The following is a 23,419-nucleotide window of genomic DNA, read 5'->3' as shown; positions in this document are numbered from 1 at the left end:
AGCACACATTGTAATCTAGTGATTCTCAGTGCGTGGGGACCCATCAGTAGGTTTCAGCCAACCTTCAGGTGGGTCTCAGTGCTGCAGAGTGCCCAGTGCTTCTTTGTTTGACAGTCCTGTGTCATGGGCGCACCATGCATACTGTTTAGGCAGGTGTGGCAACAGGAGTTTGTTAGAGAGCAAAGCTAATAATATTATTTATTTATTTATTTTTAAAAAGGGAATAAAAAGGAAGGGGTAAGGGAATGAAAGCAACTGGCAGTTGGGGTTAGGTTAGAGTACAAGTTAAATGTGGAAGGACTGGAGAAATGACGAGATGGGTAAGAAGACTTTAAGAGGCTTGTAGAAAGAAGAAAAATGCAATATAAAACAACTAGTTTCTTCTACTAAGAGCAGGGCTCTCTATCATTTTTGGGTCTGTGGACAGATTTGGAATTTTGAGAGAGTGTCATGAGTGCTCGCACAAAATGGCTGCCATGGTAAGCATGGTTAGTCACAAAACAGTTCTAGAAGGCAAACTGGTGAGACTAATAGAAAAATAACTGGCCCAAGGAACTAAGTAGAAGGCAGAAGTGAGATTCTGAATTTCAACATACAAAATTACTCTTTTGAAACCAAGTAAAGATTTTGAACCCAAATAAAGGGCAGCACTTTGCTTTACTGCATGGTCATCTCTCAGTTTTTGTTTTTTTTAAAAAATCTTTAAAAAAATTAAAATCAGGAGATGCAAAGTTCGTAGTGGGTGACATGAAGGGTGTCTTTAAATACATTAGTACTCATGGGCACCATGTTTGAAACTCAGACTTCATGTCTCTAGATCAGCAAATTCTTCCAGAAATGTGGAAGCTGAGTAGTAATATCTCCAGAGCAAATGTCTGTATTTAAGTTGAGAAAAGCTGAATTATGGATCTCCTTGCTACAACGAAATAGTTGTGGCAAAGAAGTTAGCAATTTTGAAAGAGGGATTAAGTTGTCAATATAAAGTGATATCAGCAATTACCAGCTGATTATGCCAAACTTTGGCTCCATCTGTCACAATTTTGTGGCTGGTAAGCCTTAGTTATTTTCAGCTTGCTCGTGAGGGCCCTTGGGATAGAAAATTAGAAACTCCCCTGCTGGTCTCTGAGCACCAATTCACACTTTGCTCTCTTATTAAGAGGATCTACGAAACCAATAGTTTGCCGCTGTCACCGCTTGTTTCTACTGATTGAAGAACTGAGAATTAGTCTCTAAAAAATTAAGTCGGTCCCCAAATGTGTGCCCATTATTCATTCTATGATTCAGAACAGAAAATCCAGTTCCAGATATCAATTTATTTTCACAAAGGATGTAAATAACATCTCAGTTGGGTGGAAAGTTGAAAGTATTCAAAATAGCAGTCCTTTAATTTCTTCAAAGTACTTGTTTTTTGTTGGTAAAAGAATATTGAATGATTTTAAATTGAATTTCTGGATGAGTAGTCACCCAGATCTGAATCTCTGCTTTGGAACACAAAACTGTGATTGCTGTTTATGTTGGATGATAGAATGTGAAGTTGTGACACAAAAGCAACAATAAATTACATATAAGTATTAGGTATTAAATAAATAACCAAATATATAATCTCGTTCAGATGCCAGGAAAAAAGACAACTAAACTCTGGGTGCCAGATGAAGAAGTTTCTCCTGAGACGCTTGTAAAGGTGAGTCAGTTAAGTTCTGTATTTGCATAATTATGCTGACTAGCATATTTTCACCTGTCTGAAATTATTATTATTATTATTATTATTATTATTATTATTATTATTGTTATTATCATCATCATTTATATACTGCCCCATAGCCGAAGCTCTGTGGGTGGTTTACAAAAGTTAAAAACAGTGAACATTAAAAACAAATATACAAAATTTAAAACTATAAAAAGCATAAAATACAAACAAAAACAGACAATATCCGTTTAAAAAAACTATTTTTACTTTCACAATCATTTGTTTATTGTTCTGTCCGATCCCTCAGCTTTCCTAAAGTAACAAATAGCTGTACTCTTAAGATACGACATGGTAGACACGTCTTGGTTTTGTTTTTGAACATTGTGTGTAATACACTTCTGTGACTTATTTTCATACCTATTCTAAAATGTTAATTTGTTGTTTGCATGCATTTTCATTAAAACGTGTTATTGTAGCACTTGACCTTTTTGGTTTTTTTGCATCTTTACAACTGCTTTGTAAGACAGATCTCTTTATTTCAGAGACTTGCAATAGACGTCACATGTTTTACAGTTAAGGGTGCAATCCTATGCATGTTTAGACAACAACAACAATCCCCCCATACAACTCTTAGCATGCCCCAGCTAGCTATATTAGCTGGGATATACTGGGGTGGGTGGGTGGGTTAGTTTTTCTTTCTTCTGTTTAAACATATGTAGGATTGCACATTAAATGACTGAGGCTTTAAAGCTTCTAATCTGTGAAAAAATATCATTCTTGCCCTGTAATTCTGGGCATTCTCAGTAGTCTTGGCCGGTATTGGGCAAAAGGCGGGATACAAATAAATATAATAATAATAATACTTTGACTTCATGTTTTATACAAAGGAAGCTGGTTCATCTCTAAGCTCAGAAAACTCATATGTGGCTTAATACAATACATTGTTGCTGGAAGCCAATGATATTGCAAATCTCCCTTGGTCCTAATTTACAACTTTTGAAGATGGTTTATCAGGAAGCCAGTGGCTATGCATTCCTGGCCTATCTTGTAGTTTGTGTGTGTGCTCGTGTTTAATTTCTCAAACTGGACAAACTGGATTTAGTATTTTGTTTTGTTTTGTTTTTTGGAATTTACTGCTTTGACAATGTAGTGATTAACACAAGTGCTCTGTGCTGGATGATAGATCTATGATACATCTTGATACAGTTGATTACAAAATGTGATAAACACTCTCACCCCATTTTATTGAGCTTCTTGCTCACTAGTTTATGGTTGGCAGGTCAACATATGAAGTAACGTGCTTTCTCTGCCTACCGTATATACGGTAGATAGAATATGAAAGGAGAAGCTTGTTCTCAAAAAGACCCTGGACCCAACTTATTTTTGTGAACCGCCCAGAGAGCTTCGGCTATTGGGTGGTATAAAAATATAATAAATAAATAAATAAATAAAAATCTTGCTGCCTAAACCAAGAGCACAGGCCCTCCCCTCCTCTGCCTTGTGCCTCTTCCTGGCAGTGGGGCTCTTGCGAGAGCTCATCTATGTCCTGAGATAGCTCACTTGAACTATGTCAACATCTTGCTCCTTCGAGAGTTTGGGACAGACCTTGTGAGATATTGGCCGATCTCTCGTAGGTCCCAGCCACGGTTGCAATAAGTGAAAGTGTCGTTATGTGATGGGAAGGTGTGTGGCTGCTCCAGAGAGCCCCACCACTCACTCTGTTGCTCCAGCATAGGGCGGCATTGGCATGCTCTCATGGTGGGGTGCATCGGTCTGCATTATGGTTGGGCTGGCCCTGCTGGATGCCAACTGCTAGAATTTATTACAGTGCTTGAATACTAATTCCTTCCTCATGGGCATGCTACAAATAATTAAAAACCAGTCAACTACAGACATATAAACAAAATTTCATACAATATTGATTAAATAAATGTAAAACATTTGAAAAGTACTTCTTAAAATAGAACCATAACCACCATTTTAAAGCCATTATATTATGTATAAAACTACACACCATTAATTCAAGTGTTTGTGACAACATAGAGCATTTAAAAACCATTATTAGATAATATTTCAAAACTAAATGCATCAAGTGCCTTAAACTTTCAAATTCTATGAAATGGCAAAAACAACTTGCAAAAGATACTAGCTCTTTATCTTTATCTGGCATTATGAGTGACAAACTATTGTTTGTTTGTTTATTACATACCCAATAGACAAACCTTTGAGTTGGAAGTATTCAAAATATTTCTCTTGAAGAAAAAGCTGGTGTGTTCAGCTTTTCAGTAAAGAAAAATCCTTGACTCTATGTGCATGTTTCTGGTAATGACCCTCTAGGAGGGCATTAATTTTGTTGTGATGTGTATTACATTTATCTACAGGGAGTGGCCAATTTTGCATTTCCATTCCAGTAGCCATTTCCAAGTGAAGATAACTAAATTTGCCATTTTTGAGTCTCTAGTAGACTAAACTGCAAATTTTCTTCGCTGCTACTGCCACCACCAAATTTCAGAAATGTGGGAGCAGCAGCACAGGCAACTCGGCCCGTGGGCCATATGCTGCCCACAACTGATCTATAGAATCAGTGAGTGGCTAATGGGTTGCTCCCATGACAAGAGATGGGTTGGAAGGATGCTCTGGGACATGTATTGCAATGAACAAGCCAATCTTTTTGGGTGGGTTACATCTAGGACCTTTCCCCTAGGCAAAACTATGCAAACTAAGCAAGACAACTGTCCTTTCAAGAAGAAGAGAAAGCCTTTTCCCAAGATGCGTTAACTTCAGAGAGACTAGTTTTGAGGTGGCTTCTGACTGGACAAGCCAGTCCGACTTTCTCCCACCTTCCTTTAGCTCTGCCCATTTTAGTCTACGGCATACTCTCAGATTGGCTAAACTCTCCATGCTCTCTCCTTTGGAAGAAGATTTGCCTCCCACTGACTGTGTATTGTTTGCCCTTGACGAGATAAGCTCTGGAGAGGGTTCACTCCCAGCTGGTGAAGAGCCCATGAGAGCTTTCTCCCCCACCCGGTACAGGCTGGCCTGTTTCTAACGCCGACTCCTCTACTTCAGAGTCTGATTCTGATTGATCACCTGAAACACCTTCTTCCAACCCAGGGGTAGCAAGGCTAGACATGACACTCAAGACCTCAGAATTTGGCTGCAGTGGTCTCCCCAGGCCACACCCCCACCTGATGATCAATGATGCATTTAATACAGCATCTTGTTTCCATCAGTGACCAGCCAAAAGTGGCTGGAAAATCCACAGTAGGATTTGAAGGCAACAGCCCTCCCCTCTTGACAATTAAGCATATCAGCTTGGCTATCTGGTAGTTTCTCTTGTTCTTTTTAAATATCAGCCTCACTATAGCCACTAATTCATCTCTGTCCTTTAAATTAGATTCATATAGCACTCTCTTAGTTTATAAGCATCACTATTTTGTCTCCATATTAAAGTTATGTATACCATGATGTTGGCACTTATAAGGCTGTATGTGCTTCGTGATTGCTCTCCATAAGCAGGGAATGTTGATAGTAGGTAGAAGAGGAACCTCAAAATCTTTACTTTCTGAAGTCAGAAGCTTCTGTCCCTGAGGATTATGGTGACAGACTGAGTAGAGTGTGGGCAATGCTTGGTAAAATCACTGAAAATAAAAGTTGGATCTGAGCAGTATTTCTAGTGCTTAGTGAGAAGGGCTTCAGTTCCCTTCATAGCTCTGTGTTCTTCTTCATGGCTAGCAGTACCAGAATAATGATGTGAAGTAAGGAAATAACCACATATTGGTATAATTTATACTAATCATAGAATCCAATTCTTCTTGTTGTGGAATTTGTGTTATGTGGTTATACTCTGGAACATAAGGTATAATATGGAAGGAGTGGATGATGTCATATTACACATCACCAATATCTCCATTCCAGGAAGGAACCATGATAGAATGGGGTTTAACAACAACATTGGTCTGTCCCATATTTATATTGTGTCTTCAGAGGTAACCATAATGTAGACCTGTGCTCTGAGGAAGCAGCAGTCATGATGCTCCAGTAACTTTAGAATCAGACTCTATCTTTACTACTGTATTTTCTGGCGTATAAGACTACTTTTTAACCCAGGAAGATCTTCTCAAAAGTTGGGGTTGTCTTATACGCCCAGTATAAGATGCCTTTTTAACCCAGGAAGATCTTCTCAAAAGTTGGGGGTCGTCTTATACGCCCAGTCGTCTTATATGCCGGAAAATACGGTACTTTATCTGATTCTGTGTTTTCCCCTTAGTCCTGTCAATTGTAGACCATTTACCTTCTCTTCAAGGCCTATTGCCCTCTGTATAATGTCTGATATAATGATAATCTGCTCCCCCTTCCCCCAATAGGATGGTATATTAAACTGGAGGCCTGATCTACTCAGGGTCCAGTCAAAATAGATTCTTTGGACTACCAAGATGAAACTAGACCACTTGAGGAAGGAACGACAGTTTATTGATAGAAAATGGATGCAGAATAAAAGAAAGCTCGCACATCTCTTCAGTCGATGAAGTGGGCATCTTCCTCTGGACTAATGAGACATTGTTCCTAGGCTTGATGTGTACATTTTCTACCATGGATTGAGACCAAATTGGTTAGATGTCAGCCTAATCTTTTGTAACCTTTTCTGATATTTTAGAACATGCCTAAAGTATCATAAAAAAGTAAATAAATTACCTTTCCCTATCATTAAGAGATCTCAACATTCCAACACGGGGCGAGGGGAACCCTCTCCATCTCTTCAGTCAGGCAGTAAAGCAAAGCAAACAGAGGAAATTAAGCAGCTGCATAACTGTTGACATGAGGATTAGACCCTTATCAGCATAAGGAAGCTGGCAATAGTTAGCATGTGGATTAGTACCTGCTTGATATCAATCTCCTGATAAGATATCTACAGAAACGCTGCCCAATATATGCCCTACCTTATGAAAAAACGAAACTACCCTTTATTCAATACTTGATAGGCCTATAGGATGCTGTGTCACTACAACACCTAACCAGACTCTTTGCCATTTGTCAAACTCACCACAGGTAGCTGTTTGCTTATGGCTGGAAGAGGAAGAGCAAGACACTGATTATTTCAGTCATATACTTCCTTTTCCAAGAGGTGACTGACATTATCAAACCCGTCTGTTTAACTGCACATTTGGCTGTGGTAAAGAGTCAGCCTTGGTTGAACTTTTCAAATATGGGGTGTACGTCCAAGTAGGACATCAAGGTCTGCTGCCTTAGAAGTGGCACCACCAAGGCAAGGGCTGAAGTGGCCAATTTCCGTCTATTGCAGTTTCCACCCAACTTGGTGCCCTCCAGATGCTTTGGAATATAAATCCTGGCATTCCTGATCATTGGCCATACTCGCTGTGGCTGATGGGAGTTGAAGTCCAAAAGTTCTGGAGGGTACCAGGCTGGGGAAATGTGCCCTATTTTCTGCCACTTCCATCAGTTTTGTGAATGGTAAGTGCTAAGCTAATTATCACTGTCTGTACTTTTTGGTATTTCAGTCTTCCTCTCTTCTCCCTACGTGTATATATAGGTTGGCCAATTTGAGGTTGACACCTCATGCATCTGCCAGAATAAATAAAATCATTATTATTATTATTATCATCATCATCATCATCATCATCATCATCATCATCATGTATATACCACCCCATAGCTGAAGCTGTCTGCCACAAGACTTTTCATTGTTCGTTTTGATCATGTTTCATGTAATTTTCATTTATTATTTGTTAATATTTATTTCAGATGCAGGCCATCAAGATGATGGTTCGATGGTTGCTAGGAATGAAGAATAACCATAGCAAATCAGGAACCTCCACCCTGAGGTTATTAACAACAATATTACACAGCGATGGAGACCTGACAGAACAGGGGAAAATTAGGTATATTAATAATGGCTTTAAAACAACGCTTTCATCAGCAATTTCTTAAAAGTTGAGGCAAGTTGAAAGCATGTTATAATTCTGATCCTGCGATACATGCAAAGCAGAACCTGCTTGTGTATTGCTGCCCATATGTGGTGGGAGAGTAGTGGAGGGGGCTAGATTCTTCTCCAGAGAGATGATTGACATTATCAAATTGTCAAGTGATCCATCTGTTTAGTTGCACATGTGGTTGTTGTTTTCAAGCCTCTTCTTAAGGCATTTTTGTTCTTGTTATTTATCATTTATAAAACTATAGTTTCCAGCTTTGGTACAAACCTAGATATTAAACCACAGTTTGAAGTTGGCTTAATACTTTGGCTTGTTCAGAAGCTTTTTGATGCAATGGAAAGTGGTTAATTAGAGACTCTGTGGTTTAATCATAGCAAGGGAGAAGCGGTGGGTTTGCATGCACAGGCAAAAAGCTCATGCTTATCTTGGCTTAATTAACTGAGATACAAATGTCCCAATGCAGCCACTTTCAACAGTATTATTTGATCTGGACAGGCTGGCATTCCTGCCTATAAGTATGTCCAGTGGGTGTGATGAAAAAACAAGTGCAACCCAAGTTTGATATTCCTGGCATAAAATGGTCTAATATTTTTTAATTATTATTTTAACCCATATTCTTCTGTTTATTTTTCAGCAAACCTGATATGTCTCGTCTGAGGCTAGCTGCTGCTAGTGCTGTTGTGAAGCTGGCACAGGAACCCTGTTATCATGAAATCATCACATTAGAACAGTATCAACTGTGTGCATTAGCCATTAACGTAAGGAAACAGAAGGGTGTTTACTATTTCTGCATGCCAATTATACATAACATGAAATTTGTAATATGTGTAGTGAAGTATAATTGGTTTTACATTTTCTTAAGCAGCTATTAAACAAATTGTGATGATATAAAATACCTTTTCTTCCTTCCAGGATGAGTGTTACCAAGTTAGGCAAGCATTTGCTCAGAAACTTCATAAAGGCCTATCAAGGCTACGGTTACCATTGGAGTACATGGCCATTTGTGCACTATGTGCAAAAGACCCAGTCAAAGAGAGGAGAGCTCATGCAAGACAATGCCTAGTGAAAAACATAAATGTGAGAAGGGAGTATCTGAAGCAGCATGCAGCTGTTAGTGGTAAGAAATCAAAGAGAACAAGTGGAAGCACATTATATGAATTATAATTGCCACAATTACACATGCCCTGACTTTCTATATTAAATTACTGTAAAGTGCTTTGCATTGAAAAGTTTCTGGAAACTTCAGTTGTGCAAAACATGCTACTGCTTTTAGTGATGCAAGTCTGGTCTTTTGACCAAAATTATATTGATTGCATTGGCTCCCAATTTGCTTCTAGTCAGGTATATGAGCGGTATAGAAATGTAATAAATAAATAATCCATCCTAGATTAGGCTCTGTTTAAGCACTGATCCACTCCACTCATAATCAGAGGCACAATTATTTTAATTTCCTGACTTGTTCCTGGTCTGAGACGCAATGTTGCAAGTAGGTTTTAGAACTTGCCTAAGGCCATCTACTGCGTTCATGGCAGAGGCAAGATTTCAAACTTTCCTGATAATGTAGGTCAGTCTAATAGCCACTGTCCTCACACTGTATATTCTGTTTGAGGAACTGAAGTTATCCACCAGATCCACGTTTCTTGCAATTTCAAAAGTAGTTGCACATATACAAGTCTGTGTGGACCTATTTTCATATGGTTGAAAATACCTTATATTTGAATGCACATTTTATATATAAATTGACTGTTCTTTGATTACTGTTATGATTGTACATCTAAATGTTACTATTTTAATTTTTCTTAATTTTATACTTTTAGAAAAACTTTTGTCACTTCTACCAGAGTATGTTGTTCCATATACTATCCATCTTCTAGCACATGATCCTGATTATGTCAAAGTCCAAGATATTGAACAACTGAAAGATATTAAAGAGTAAGGAATTCTAAAAAGATCAAATATGTTGTACAGTTTGATAGTATGTTTCAGTCTGTATTAACATACTGATTGGTATTTTGCATTAAATATTTAATTTGACTAAGTCAGCTGTTTTTACAAGAACATTTCTGGCCTGCTCAACAGGGAGACCAATTAATTATTTTTAATATTGTGAATTATGAAGTAACGTGCTTGTGTAGAGAATTTTGGCATGTCGTCTGACAGCTTTGTGTTTAATAAGGAATATTTCTTTTAGGTGTCTTTGGTTCATATTGGAAATACTGATGGCTAAAAATGAAAATAATAGTCATGCATTTATCAGGAAAATGGTGGAAAATATTAAACAAACAAAAGATGCTCAAGGACCTGAAGACCCAAAAATGAATGAAGTAAGTTGAATTAAAATATTTGGACTCTACAAATATTATAAACCTAATGTGTCTCCATCCAAGGCATTAAGGATCAATCAAGGTAGGTGTTTGCATGATCAGTTGGACTCTGACTTCTGGGCTCCTGCACTGTGCCTGCCCTGTTCCAACAGTTCAGGATAGGAAAGAGTATTAACTAAATTACAGTGCATTAAGTTGTTTGTGATGGCTGGCAGAGATTGGCTGTGATATCATTGAATCATTCTATCTTTTTCAGAAACTTTACACAGTATGTGATATAGCAATGAACATCATCATGTCAAAGAGCACAACATATAGCTTGGAATCTCCCAAAGATCCTGTACTTCCAGCTCGGTATTTCACTCAACCTGACAAGGTAAAGTTTGTCTTCTGAGTTGATGATAATTTTTTTATCATTTAAATTGTGCTGGAATTGAAGGCAGCAACCTTCAGTACTAACATTTTTTTTTAAAAAAAGTAACCATTAAATATGTAACAAATTAAAATGGGTAGCTATGTTCTGTCATAACAAAGCCAACCGTGCAGCTGACAATTCTTTGTGGCATAAATAAACTCTTAAGCTATAAAAAGCTGTATTCCCCAAAATCTTATATAACAAAGAAACTGAATTGTTTAAGGTGCCGCAGGGCACTCTGTTGTTTTCATTAAATATATGTGCTACTCTAATCTTGATGGCTCATAAAATATCTGTTGTTTATTTAAAATTTTGTTTTGCTGGTCTGGCTTTTTTGAAAAAACAACAACACATACTGCCAAAACTACTGCTCAAACGTTTCTCCTAATTGGCTTTCTTCTTTTTTTCCCTTTTTCTTGCAGAATTTCAGTAATACCAAAAACTATCTCCCTCCGGAAATGAAATCATTTTTCACTCCAGGAAAGGTGGGCTTTTATAAGGCACTTAGCACTTGCACTATACAAATGCATTTTATTTAACCTTAATAAAATATTGCCGTTGCCACATCTTTTAAACTACAAATGAGGAAGAGATGGTAAGATAGAAGACCACTGTACCTAGTTATTTTATTTTTAAAAAATTATACCCTGCCATTTAGTAAAATACTATCAGAGCGGCTCAGGATCTAAAATAACCAAAACGTAAGACATCAAATCAAGAGCAATAACAATGTTAAAAGAGTAGAGATAAAACACATGCAGAGGAGAGTTGCTGGTATTTAAGAAGCGGGTGAGTGGCATGGTATAACTTGCCTAGCGTTGAAAGGTGAAAGAACTAGCACCAGACAAATTTTCTGGTTGTTGTCAGATGTCCTTATGACAGCTTCTTTGAAGACCCAATAGTAAGAACCTGAGGCTGCATCAGGTCTTAGACCTGGAATGAGATGAATACTAGACAGGGATTCCACCTGTGCAATGTTACCAAGCTGTGGTTGCCCAATATGGAGCTAACTACTAGGAAACCAGCCACAGCACCAAGAAAGCATCATAACAACAATAGGACATAGGTTAAATGGTACTTCCTGATCCTTGCTAAAAGTTTTCATGTCTGGTTTGCTCACTGATCTGAGCAAACAAAGGCAACCATTGAACTTGCTTTCCCCAGCCTACAAAGAGTTCTGACACCTGGGCAAATGAATAGCATGCATAGTCCAACCAAGACTTCTTGGGCTGATGGCTGGTGTGCTAATGCTGCATGTATATGGGCTAGTGTGCATGATAAGTATATTTAAATGAAGTGAAGTACTTGGAATACTTAACTAGGTAAGTGTTTCGCCCATGCCTCATATTTTAATTAAGCCTCAGGATAAGATATGCTCAGTGTGTTTTGGCGTCCCCATTGTGTTCTACTTGCTACGAGAGTCTTTTACTCAAGTCCAAAATGCAGATTTCATTTTGATTTATGCCTTGCTAGCAAGAAAAATACTGACAGCTGTCTTCAATAAAGTTTGCATCCTATATGGATCCTTTGTAGCTGCATATCTGTTCTACTGTTGTATTCATGTAAATCAATAATTTCTAATTCCTAGGGCACTAAAGCATTAGTTATGTCCCATTACATATATGGGTTTTGCATATTGGTAATTATAAATGTCCCAAAATTCGAATGTAAATTAAACTTCTAAATGGAAGAATGAATGTTGAAACTGGTGTTCATTGGATTTGACTCCTGTTGAGGTTGAGAAAATCAAAAACATCCAACATCTTGCACCATATTACGCACATGCATCATTTGTGTAACATTAAATTTTGCCTTGAAGCTTATTTTTTCAAACTATGTGTGTTGAAAATAGACACAAATCTGGAACTGAAGAATTTACAGCCTGTATATTTAGAACTTGCTTTGTTACTTGAGAGATAGGTAATCCTAATCCTAAATATATAATGAAGAACTTTTTTTTTTACAGCCCAAAGCTGCCAATGTTCTTGGAGCAGTTAATAAGCCTCTGTCATCAGCAGGCAAGCAATCTCAATCCAAATCTTCACGAATGGAAACTGTAAGCAATGCTAGCAGTAATTCAAACCCAAGTTCACCTGGAAGAATCAAAGGGAGGTACGTAATGCAACAAAATAATTAGCCACATTCAGTAGTTACTAAACAGACTCTAGATAAAATATTGCCCCCTCATATTGGTATTATTCCAGGTTAATGCTATACTAGTGTAACTTCCAGAGCAGCGTCTTCCTTTGCATTTGATGCAGGAAAATGTATAGCTAAACTGGCAAAAAGAGCTGTAAGTAATGGTACCTGAAATAGTTATAGTTGGTTCTCTAGATGTAATCTGATTGTGGTGTTTGGCTCTACTCCTTTTATTTTAGCATGTTGTTGCTTTTATATTATTATGTATTTGTTTTCTGCTATGATCTTTGACTGATTAAATCAATGCTGATGTTAGTGATACAACTCGGCTCACCAGGATTATGTAAAAATAATGCACAATAGCTTATCAAGTTGCAGAATTTAATTGCACTGGCCAGAGAGCCTTGGCTAATGGGCAGTATAAAATGTAATAAATAAATAAAATAATAAAAAAAAATTATATGATGTGCATAATAAATTATTTTAATAGTTTTATTTAAATATTACATTTTTCTTATTTATTTATTTATATTACATTTCCATAACTCTCTGTAGCTGAAGCTCTCTGTTGTTTTGACAATAGTTAAAACAATAAAATACAACAACATGATCAAACATAAGTTTTAAAAGTTTAAAACTACGATGTAAAAGCAAAGTAGAATCCAGCAGCAGTGTGAAGAATGACTCAAGCTTCGACAGGAGCACCACCCGTGCCAACTGGAAAATCTCTGAGCGCCCTTTAAAATCCATTAGCTTCTGTGGGCAGACCATTTATTATGTCCCCCTCTCCTCCTTGCTATGGGGAAAGCCCCCAAAGTCTAAACCTCAGAAGGAAATGATCCAACTGTGAGAAGGGGATAGATGTTAAATTGCCCATTTTCAGATCACCATCATCCTTCCCAGTGGAGAAAACCAAATCAGGCATATATCCTCCTACATGTGTTGGACTGATGAATTCTGAGCTGTCTCAGATCCAGCAACCTCAGAATATAAGTTGAATTCCCCATCATTCTTGGTGTCCTCAACACCAAATTCAAGACCACCTTCATCACTTTAAGCAGGGAGACTAGGACAGTGGGGTGGACCGTACACAAATTGAATCCCTAATTTATCCCAGGTAGACAACACAAGGTACAAACACTCAAGATTGGCACTTGATTGGACAGGATGCCTACAGAGGGAGTTAGAATTCTAATAGACCACAGCTTCCACCCCCTCCCTGACCATCCGGTCTATTTTGGTGCTGCACAAAGTACTCAGGAGGGTACAGCTGGAAGAGACTAACCCCTCCTACTTCCCCCATCCAGGTCTCAGCAATACCCACCAAGTCAGCCCTCTCATCCACAATTAAATCAAGTATTAGAGATATTTTGAGTTGGACCAATCTTGCAGTTAGCAACAGCGCCACTAGACTGAAGGGCAAGCTAGTAAGGCAGACAGGAACCATCTGGTTGGAGGAAGAACCAGAAGAGGGGATAAACATACAATGTCTAGACTCTCAAATCCCCATTTCACCATGAACTATAATGGGTGGCATTAAGGAAGCTACTATTTTCCAGTCTAATTTCCCTTTATTATTTATTCATTTACAATATTTATTACAACATTCAAATTTTTGGCGTGGTGTATAAGATAAGATGAAATCAGAATAAAAAGCCTTAAAATGTTTTTTTAAAAGAAGCAAATTGGAAAATGAAAAAAGTGAAATGATAGTGGTGTGCTAAACTTTGCTATATCCAAGAAAAAAGTTCTAAAGAAATTTATATATAATAGCCAGTTTTTAAAAAATCCAATTTTATGTTCTGTTTATGTAGCACCCCCTTAGCTCTTAACCTTACTAGGGAGATGAACTTGCATATTTCCCAACCACCACCACCAATTTGTTCTTTTTCATAAACTTCTTCATTTCCTTTTTGGAGCTAGCTAATACACTATGTCTAAAATTGGCAAAAAAAAATTGCTAAACACAGTTCCATCTGTAGCTTATAAACCTGCTATTAACCATTAGTACTGATAGAATGCTAACCATGGTTAGCTCCAACAAGGGAAGGGTTAATTTATCTCAAAGAAGTGGAGAGATATCTGTGAATTCCAAGTCTGCTTATGAATTCCTAACCAAGGTTAGATTAGGCAGTGTTGTCTGCATGCAAGTTCTGTCATGCTATGTTACCCCAACATTAAAATCACTCCACTGGCTGCCAATTAGTTTCTGGGCAAAGTACAAAGTGTTGGTCATTACCTTTAAAGTCCTAAATGGTTTGGGTCCAGGTTACCTGCGGGATCACCTTCTCCCATATAGTCCGCCCCGCACACTCAGGTCCTCTGGGGTGAACTTACTTCAGTCAGCTAAAACTAGGCTGACATCAGTTTCCCAGAGGACCTTTCTTCTGTCGCCCCCAGTTTGTGGAATGGCCTGCCGGAGATTTGTAAAATTAACTCTCTGTGTGATTTTAAGGCAGCTTTAAAGACTAGCCTTTTCCGCCAGATCAATGTTAAATCATGAATTTTTAAGATGTATTGATTCCTGTTCTAATGTTGTTCCCCGCCTCGATCCAAAGGGAGAGGCGGGTAAGAAAATAAATAAATAAATATATTATTATTATTATTATTATTATTATTATTATTATTATTATTATTATTATTATTATTTGGTTTGCATTTATGTAATACTTTAATGTTAATTTACTATTGGAAGATCCAGTGATAGTTTACTGCTGTGTTTCCCTGTGATGTTTGAAAAAAACAGTGAGAACACTTCAGGAGCCTAATGAACTACTTCCATTTTGGGTAGAAATAGTTGATTACAGGGTACATTGGGACAAACTAGATAACAGCTGTTTGGCACATCGTTGAGAGAGGGCACCTTATTCCTCACCCCAGACATTGGAATCGTCTGGGCTAGGTTTAACTTTTCCTCATACCAGTTATGTCCCTGATGAACGTACCCTTTTATTTTCTCTCATGTAAGTGAATAGCTGCTATTTACTCTTGTGGGGAAAATGTACTTTGGGACAGCATTGCAGTGAAGACAATCCTCGCTACCTCCTTGTCACTTGGTGGCCCAGTTTTTTCCAACAAGGACTTGTAGTGGTACAGTCTGATCCTGTGTGTGATACAGGCCTACCTGCTATAGTAATGATGGCTATTTTGCTAGTGTTTAAGAAATTATGTAGGAGGCTAATAAAAACGTTACCTTTCAAAAATGGAAGTTTAATGGTTGATTTGTTGCTTCGCCTGTAGCTGTTGTCAATTTTCAAGTAAGAAACAGCAGGGTTAACTGTATTTCTAATCATCTTGAATATCTATATTGTAATAGACTTGACAGTACTGAAATGGACCACAGTGAAAATGAAGATTATACAATGACTTCACCTTTGCCTGGAAAGAAGAATGACAAGAGAGATGACTCTGAAATTGTAAGCATGAATTAATTGCATTGTATTTTTCCAGTTAATGTTAAGAAAGATTAGATAAATAAAATAAAATAGAAATTATTTTCTAGCAAGTAGTCATAGACGTGGCTGATTACTTTTCCAAAGTCTTCAGGAAAATCTAGCTTACTTCTAAAATTAGCAATAGGAGCTCCAGTAAGCTTGGGACATTCACATTGACTTGTGTGTTTTGTTTTTATATCTACTAAATTGAATGTCTTAGAGGGCTTTTTTCATTGCCACAATGGAGTTACATAAGTTATTCTTGTAATACTTAATTTTCACAACTGAGCAACATAGCAAGGAAAGTCCTGTGTTTGACCTTAAAATATCCACTTCCTTCAAATTCTAGGCTTCTGGTCAGTCAGTATATAACTAGACAGTCAGTATATAACTTAACCACTGAGAGAATGAAACCACAATTTTAAGGGCGGGGGGAAGTACTTCCAGCCCATTTGGGGGACGACTTGTTTAATAGCTAACCTCTTTTTTGTTAGTAGAATTGTAATATATTTGATGGGAGAGGTAATCTGCTCTTTCTTCCTTAGTCAGAGCTGGAAAAGCCCAGAGGTAGGAAGAAAATTATTACAGACCCAGAAGAGAAGTTGAGCATGGATGACCTGAGTAAACTGGGACAAGAACCAAAACTTAGAAGTGGTCAGCGAGGGAGAAAGAGAGCAGCTGCTATTTCAGAACCTGAGGAACCACAGTGGCCAGATGAAAAGAGACTAAAGGAAGATGTCCTAGAAAGTGAAGATGAACAAAACAGCCCACCAAAGAAGGGACGAAGAGGGCGACCTCCCAAGGCAGCTACTGGGGGCACACAAAAGGAAGAACCAGCAGTAAAGTCTACTAAAAGAGGTAGAAAAAAAGCTACACCAGTTAAACCTGTAGAGGAGGAGGAGGAGGAAGAGGAAGAGGAGGAGGAAGAAGAAAGGCAGACAGAAAACATAGAGCAGAAGCCAAAAGGTCGGCAGTACAAGACACCAAGAAAAACACAACAGAGGTATATACCTTGTTTTGTAAACCGCTCTCTAATTTTCAACTTGTGTTTATCTTAAATTTGTCACATAACTAGACTGTGCTTTCGAATAGGTCTGAATCATCTGAAATAAGTACAGCTGAATCCAACCAATCTACGCCACAGAAAAGAAGAGGACGGCCACCAAAAACACCACCCTCACAGCAGAAAAAAGGGTAAGAAGTGATTTGAATCTAACATAAGGATAAATTTAGTTTAAATGCATTTAAACATATTGCATACCTCAGGAAATCAAGGAAAGCATAACCTGCAGGGCAGTACCATTATTTCTATCTAGTGCATTCTAACAATGCCTGAACAACTATGGTATACAGTTAAAAATACTTTTAAGAAATAAACAATAGGTGTGTGCAAAGTGGGTTTTCTCCACCTTGAAATTTGAGCCAGAGCTCCGTTGAGGCGATTCTCTGCCCCGATTTTGGAGTGTCTCCCCTTACTCCACCCTGTCGGATTACCCATTGGAGAACCACCCCTTTTCAGATAACCAGTCTAATCAATGGAAATTAATGAAATGCTTACAGCTCCCTCATTTTTAAAGATAAAGAGATAAAACTTGCCATGCTTTGATTTTTAGGAATTTTTAAAATGGAAATTAACAAAAATGCTTACATTTGTGTAATTTTTATAGATAAAGAGATGAAACATGGCAACATGATAGCTCTTAAGGAGGGCTTTAGTCAAGCCAAGTTTTAATCAGATCCATTCATGCCTTGATTTTTTAGGATTTTTTTTTTAAAGTAACCAATCCAGTCTTCTCCAATCTGGTGCCCTCCAGATCTATTGTATGGACCCCCCCTCCCTTCCCCTGCACTGGAAGCTCAGCCACTGAAACAAAGAACCTGCCTGTGCCTGACTCAGGTGTAGAAGCTTTCTCACTCATGATGCTGGCCAGCCCTGCAGCACTCCCACACTGTGGAAATGTGGATGATTGACCTCTATGAGTCTGAACAGAAACATGCTCCCTGTCTTCCTCCCCACACTGCGATTGGAGGAAAATACGGTCACGGACAGAGCTGTGGCAATTCCTAATTGGTTAGCCACAGAAGAATGGATATTAAAGCTACCCATCACCCCACTCAGCGTCTTCCAAATATGGAGATATTCAATTTAGACACACGCAGCAAGATAATTTCAGAGACTTTAGAAGCTCCAATTGGGCATGTCTCCACTCTGATATTAAACAATGGGTTTGGAAGTGACCAATCTCCGCTCTGGAATAGTGCATGGATGTTCGCAATTATCAGATAATTCCGGGGTGGAGTGCCCACCGCTAATAAATAAGAGTGGTATATAAGTCCCATAGAAAATAAGAATTCAATATTGCTTAGATTATAATTCCCCCCGCTTCAAATTCATTCTTCATCCTTTTTGCTTTAAACTTAATGTGCCTGTTCATAAGTAATGGCAGGAAATCGTGGGTTAATTACCCCACGATTTGCTGCAGCATGTGCGAAGCATGTTCTGCTGTCATTTTGCATATTCAGTCTCTAATTGGTCCAATCAGAGGTGGCTGCAAGATGTCCAAACCACTGTACGTTAGTTGCAGGTTAAACAACACACAATCATCCTACAGACCTATTCACAATCATCATGACTTACCGTATTTCTTCGATTGTAAAACGCCATCGATTGTAAGACGCACACTAATTCCAGTACCACCAACAGAAAAAAAAACCCTAAGACACACCCGCGATTCTAAAACGCACCCCATTTTTAGAGATGTTTATATGGGGAAAAAAGTGTGTCTTAAAATCGAAGAAATAGGGTAAGCAAGCCACGATGGATAGTTCTAGCCATAGTAATCATGCAAACCAGCCCTCAGTGTTTGGGTTTGGATGATTGGAGATTGAATACGCAAAATGGTGGCAGAATGTGCCCAGCACGTTCCATGGCAAATTGTGATTTGTTTAATTAATTAACAATTTACCTCAGTTAACTGGATCAATGTGTACATTAAGCACTTGATTTGTGGTTTTCCACTTTAGAAGAGCTGGACGGGCAAAACAAACAGCAAGTAAAGAAAATGAATCGAATGAAGGGATGGATGTATTTCAAAGTAGTTCTCCTGTTCAGGATATTCCCCAAGAAGTAACAATGGAAGAAGAGGAAGTTTCCACAGTCAGAGTAAGTAAAAGTTTATATATTACAGACCCAGATGTTTGTGACTTTATATTTTGTAGCTTAAAGTTTGGACAAAGAGCGATCTCACACTTTATAAAGAAACAGTAAAAGAGAACTCTCATTTCTTCTTTCATTGCATCTGTGGAAAGTAAGGGTAATGGATTTCACTGTGAGGTAGATCAGCCAGTGCCATTTCTTCACATTGTAGCAGCAGCAAGTAAAAGGGGAACACGAGTTTCTTATGCCTAAGGTGAGAACTGGTTCATAATCATAGAATAGTAGAGTTGGAAGGGGCCTATAAGGCCATTGAGTCCAACCCCCTGTTCAATGCAGGAATCCACCTTAAAAAATACCTGTCCAGCTGCCTCTTGAATGCCTCTATTATGGGGGAGCCCACAACCTCCCTAGGGTAATTGATTCCATTGTCATACTGCTCTAACAGTCAGGACATTTCTCTTGATGTTCAGCTGGAATCTGGCTTCCTTTAACTTGAACCCATTATTCCCTGTCCTGCACTCTGGGATGATTGAGAAGAGATCCTGGCCTTCCTCTGTGTGACAACCTTTCAAGTATTTGAAGAGTGCTATCATGTCTCCCCTCAATCTTCTCTTCTCCAGGCTAAACATGCCCAGTTCTTTCAGTCTCTCCTCATAGGGTTTTGTTTCCAGACCCCTGATCATACTCATTGCCCTCCTCTGAACCCCCTCCAGCTTGTTTGCATCCTTCTTGAAGTGTGGTGCCCAGAACTGGATGCAATACTCAAGATGAGGCCTAACCAGAACTGGATAGAGGGGAACCAGTCCCTCGCGCAGTTTCGAAGCTATACTTCTATTAATGCAGCCCAAAATAGCATTTGCTTTTTTTCCAGCTACATCACACTGTTGGTTCATATTCAGCTTGTGATCTACAACAATAAGTTCTCAGAACTTATCCAGTTAGGCACCTTTATTATGTGACAAATGACTTATAAAGCATTAATACGCTCATCTACTTCTGGATTCCATCTAGATCAATTGAAATCAACTTTCATTACAATTTTTGTGAACTGCCCACAGAGCTTCAGCTATTGGGCGGTATAGAAATGCAATAAATAAATAAAAATAAATAAATAAATAAACACAACTCTATTCAGAAGTAAGTTCCATTGAGTTTAATGGGTTTTACTTCTAGGTAAACACACAGAGGAGGGCCAGGACCTCGTCGTGATCCTCCCAGAGTGCAGGACACAGAATAACGGGCTCAAGTTAAAGGAAGCCAGAGTCCAGCTGGACATCAGGAAAAACTTCCTGACTGTTAGAGCAGTACAACAATGGAATCAGTTACCTAGGGAGGTTGTGGGCTCTCCCACACTAGAGGCCTTCAAGAGGCAGCTGGACAAGCATCTGTCGGGGATGCTTTAGGGTGGATTCCTGCATTGAGCAGGGGGTTGGACTCGATGGGCTTGTAGGCCCCTTCCAACTCTGCTATTCTATGATTCTATGAACTGGATTGCAGCCTCATTAAGCTTCTTTGAAATGAATAGGGCAAGATTTTATTTATCCCAATGGATCATAGAATCATAGAATCATAGAATAGCAGAGTTGGAAGGGGCCTACAAGGCCATCGGGTCCAACCCCCTGCTCAATGCAGGAATCTAGTCACACATTTAAAAGTATTAATTCTTGTTGAGTTAGCCAGAATATGAATGCACATTCTTTTGAAAGCACGGCAGGTAGATAACATCAACACTCAAGGGCCTGTTCAGACAATAGTCTAAGCCATGGTCAGGCCACTAACCCTTTTGCAGCAAGTCGTTAGTGAGCGTGTTTTTAAACTGTGGTTATGTAGCCACCATGGTTAGGAATGGTTCACATGGCACGCTAAGTCATATAGTTTAGTTCAAAACGCTTAACCATCATGGTTTAGCATGTTGTGTGAACAGGGCCTCAGAATGTACACTCTCAGACACGTTTGGATGTGCATCCAATACATGGTTTTGGGTCCTGATGAAGCCAGGTGATAAGTGTATAGAAAGCTGTTTACATGTGTTGATCTCCTTACCTGGATTGGGGCATATAACCCTTGATTTGGTGTTTTTTTCAGGTAAGCCGGAGGACGTCCAAAAGGGAAAGGCGATGAACTAGCCATATTACCAGCCTTTTTAAGTGCAGTCTTTGAAGAATGCTCTTACTATACATAAAGTGTCAGGCTGAAGAAAGCTGTTGGTGCTCACAATGGGGTTGCTGAAGAAAGTTAGATCGATCTTTATTTCTTGCCCCCGCATTTGGAGTTCCTAGGTCACAAACATAAGCCACACACATGTTAATATCATTAACTGTGGTTTTTGTGAAGTGTAATGTGCGCTGGCTATATAGACACATGAACTAAAGAAACCGCTTGTAAATAATCCTTTTTTAAAATGTTTCTGACTTCTAAAGTGCTTGTAAAGCTTTTACCACGGCTTTAAACCTGACAGTACCAGAACTGTTTGTTAGATTTGTTGATTGCAAAAAAGAAAACAAAGTTTAGAATGGATATCAAGCAATATCTGTCAGTGTCTGTATTTTTTATTTTCCTTGGCATTTAACTGTGAAAAAATCAGCTTGACAAAATAGTGACACTTCTGACACTATTTGTTAGAAAGTAAAAGAAAAGACATGGTTTCTCTTTCTTTATGTATCTAATCCAGTGTTTACCTTTGGCACCCGTCTGTCTTTGGAAATGCCAAATTGCTTTTGAATGATGTGGATAAAATAATACAGCCAGATTCAGATTTGTAAAAGAAGATTCATTTTACGCACCTCAGTATTGATAACCAGATTCCTGGACCTCTTGTGGCATTGAGCATTTAAAAAAGATTTAATATTTTAATTTTTTAATGTGTTATTAAATAATGTAATGAAAGCCTATCCTCTTATTTTCCTTATTAGCTTTTGTTAATCTGCTGTATCAATAAAATTCTGTAACTGAATTTTAATAGTCTAGTATGTCAATGTGTATATTCCCTCCTGAACATTATGTTAAAAAAGAGCAAATTATTACATTATAATATGAAACCTGATACCTGAGCTTCAGTGAAAATGCAGGTTTTATTACCATGTAAAGTTAAACGGAAAGAAAATTTTATTGATGCAGTCTGTCTTTATAAAGCTGTTTTTTCTTCAGAGCCAAGTGTTTTGTATTTCACAGTGAGTTGCATGTTTATGAAAAAAAAATTGTAATGAAATTGCGATGTAATTTTTTAAGTCTTATCTGGCTGTAGGATATGCTACATTGCCTCATGAGAAGACCCTTCTACCAAGAGTTTGTTGTATTTTCTTTTTTGTTAACCAATTTTTATTTTGTGTGATTGTGAGTATGGGCAGTGGGAGGTGGGACTTATGAAGAACATGTTTTTATTTGAATGATCAGCTGAAGAATATTTCAGTCAGGGTATTCAAAAATATGTATGGAGCATAACTTTATGTCGTACCTTTAAGTGGTTGAACTATTTTTTCTTGGGTTAAATTTCACAACCTAGGAGGAAACTACTTAAGGCATTGTCCTGTATGCAGTTTTGCAAACTGTCTTTGAACCAAAATGTATAGGTTACTATTTATGCTTAGCCAGGCACACTTTATAGTTTAACATGCTGTTTTCCTCCTGCTCACTAGCAGTAAATGTGAGAGAATTAAAATTTAAATTATTAATATTTTATCTCATGGAATAATGGAACATTGTCATAAATTAACAAGGGCATCTTTTTAAGTTATAATTCCAAGGGAATATATACTGGGGAAGGGGTGAGAAGTTATGGTAGTTTCAGAACATGTTTGCAAGTATATTTTTCAGAGGAAATTCAACTTTTTTCTAAGCTTTTTTTATTATATAGTTTGTATTGTTTTTTTAAATCAGCAGCAGCAATAGACAAAGCCAAACAGCTTGCATTCATCAAGCTGTTCTGCTTTAAGTGCTTTTTCTAATAGCTCTTTTAGCTAGTAATTATTGTTCTTCAGCTGCCCTATATTTTTATGCCCATAGCCTTGGGTAACAGCTGTCTAAAAACATTAGCTAAAGGTGGCATAGATGACGTCACCTAGAAACTTCCCTAGCACAAAGTAACCTCAATGGTTCACAAGTTTAGCAGTGCAAATGAGAGATTTTATATCCTAGAAAAGAAAAATAGAAAGTTAGTATCACATTTTCTTCACTGACAAATTGCACTGACAACATTTATGGATTATATATCTAAGACCATTTTATACAAAGTATTGAAACAGATATTCAAACTGCTTGCAGAGTGTTGAAAAATTATTTGCATGGCTATAGTTTGATCATATTTCCCTTAATA

The 23,419-nt window shown here is 38.0% G+C and overlaps 1 protein-coding gene across 2 annotated transcripts in view; it reads left to right on the top strand.

Annotated features, from left to right (window-relative positions):
• Positions 1–22,255, top strand: part of PDS5B (PDS5 cohesin associated factor B) — a 90,730-nt gene extending 68,475 nt beyond the window's left edge. The window contains exons 22-35 of one of the 2 annotated variants that reach the window (XM_063126973.1): positions 1,613–1,681; positions 7,451–7,587; positions 8,273–8,396; positions 8,551–8,755; positions 9,456–9,570; positions 9,830–9,962; positions 10,219–10,338; positions 10,800–10,862; positions 12,344–12,489; positions 15,833–15,932; positions 16,496–16,953; positions 17,043–17,144; positions 18,978–19,113; positions 21,193–22,255. In XM_063126973.1, coding sequence (XP_062983043.1) covers positions 1,613–1,681; positions 7,451–7,587; positions 8,273–8,396; positions 8,551–8,755; positions 9,456–9,570; positions 9,830–9,962; positions 10,219–10,338; positions 10,800–10,862; positions 12,344–12,489; positions 15,833–15,932; positions 16,496–16,953; positions 17,043–17,144; positions 18,978–19,113; positions 21,193–21,228 — 1,944 coding nt within the window. In that variant the 3' untranslated portion in view covers positions 21,229–22,255. Of the gene's footprint in view, positions 1–1,612; positions 1,682–7,450; positions 7,588–8,272; positions 8,397–8,550; positions 8,756–9,455; positions 9,571–9,829; positions 9,963–10,218; positions 10,339–10,799; positions 10,863–12,343; positions 12,490–15,832; positions 15,933–16,495; positions 16,954–17,042; positions 17,145–18,974; positions 19,114–21,192 lie in introns of both variants that reach the window. The other variant, XM_063126971.1, reaches the window with a different exon arrangement.
• The last annotated feature ends 1,164 nt before the right edge of the window (positions 22,256–23,419 follow it).

This window comes from Elgaria multicarinata, chromosome 5, assembly GCF_023053635.1.
Source record: "Elgaria multicarinata webbii isolate HBS135686 ecotype San Diego chromosome 5, rElgMul1.1.pri, whole genome shotgun sequence".
Classification (NCBI taxonomy): domain Eukaryota; kingdom Metazoa; phylum Chordata; class Lepidosauria; order Squamata; family Anguidae; genus Elgaria; species Elgaria multicarinata.
This window is presented reverse-complemented; position numbering and strand designations above follow the sequence as displayed.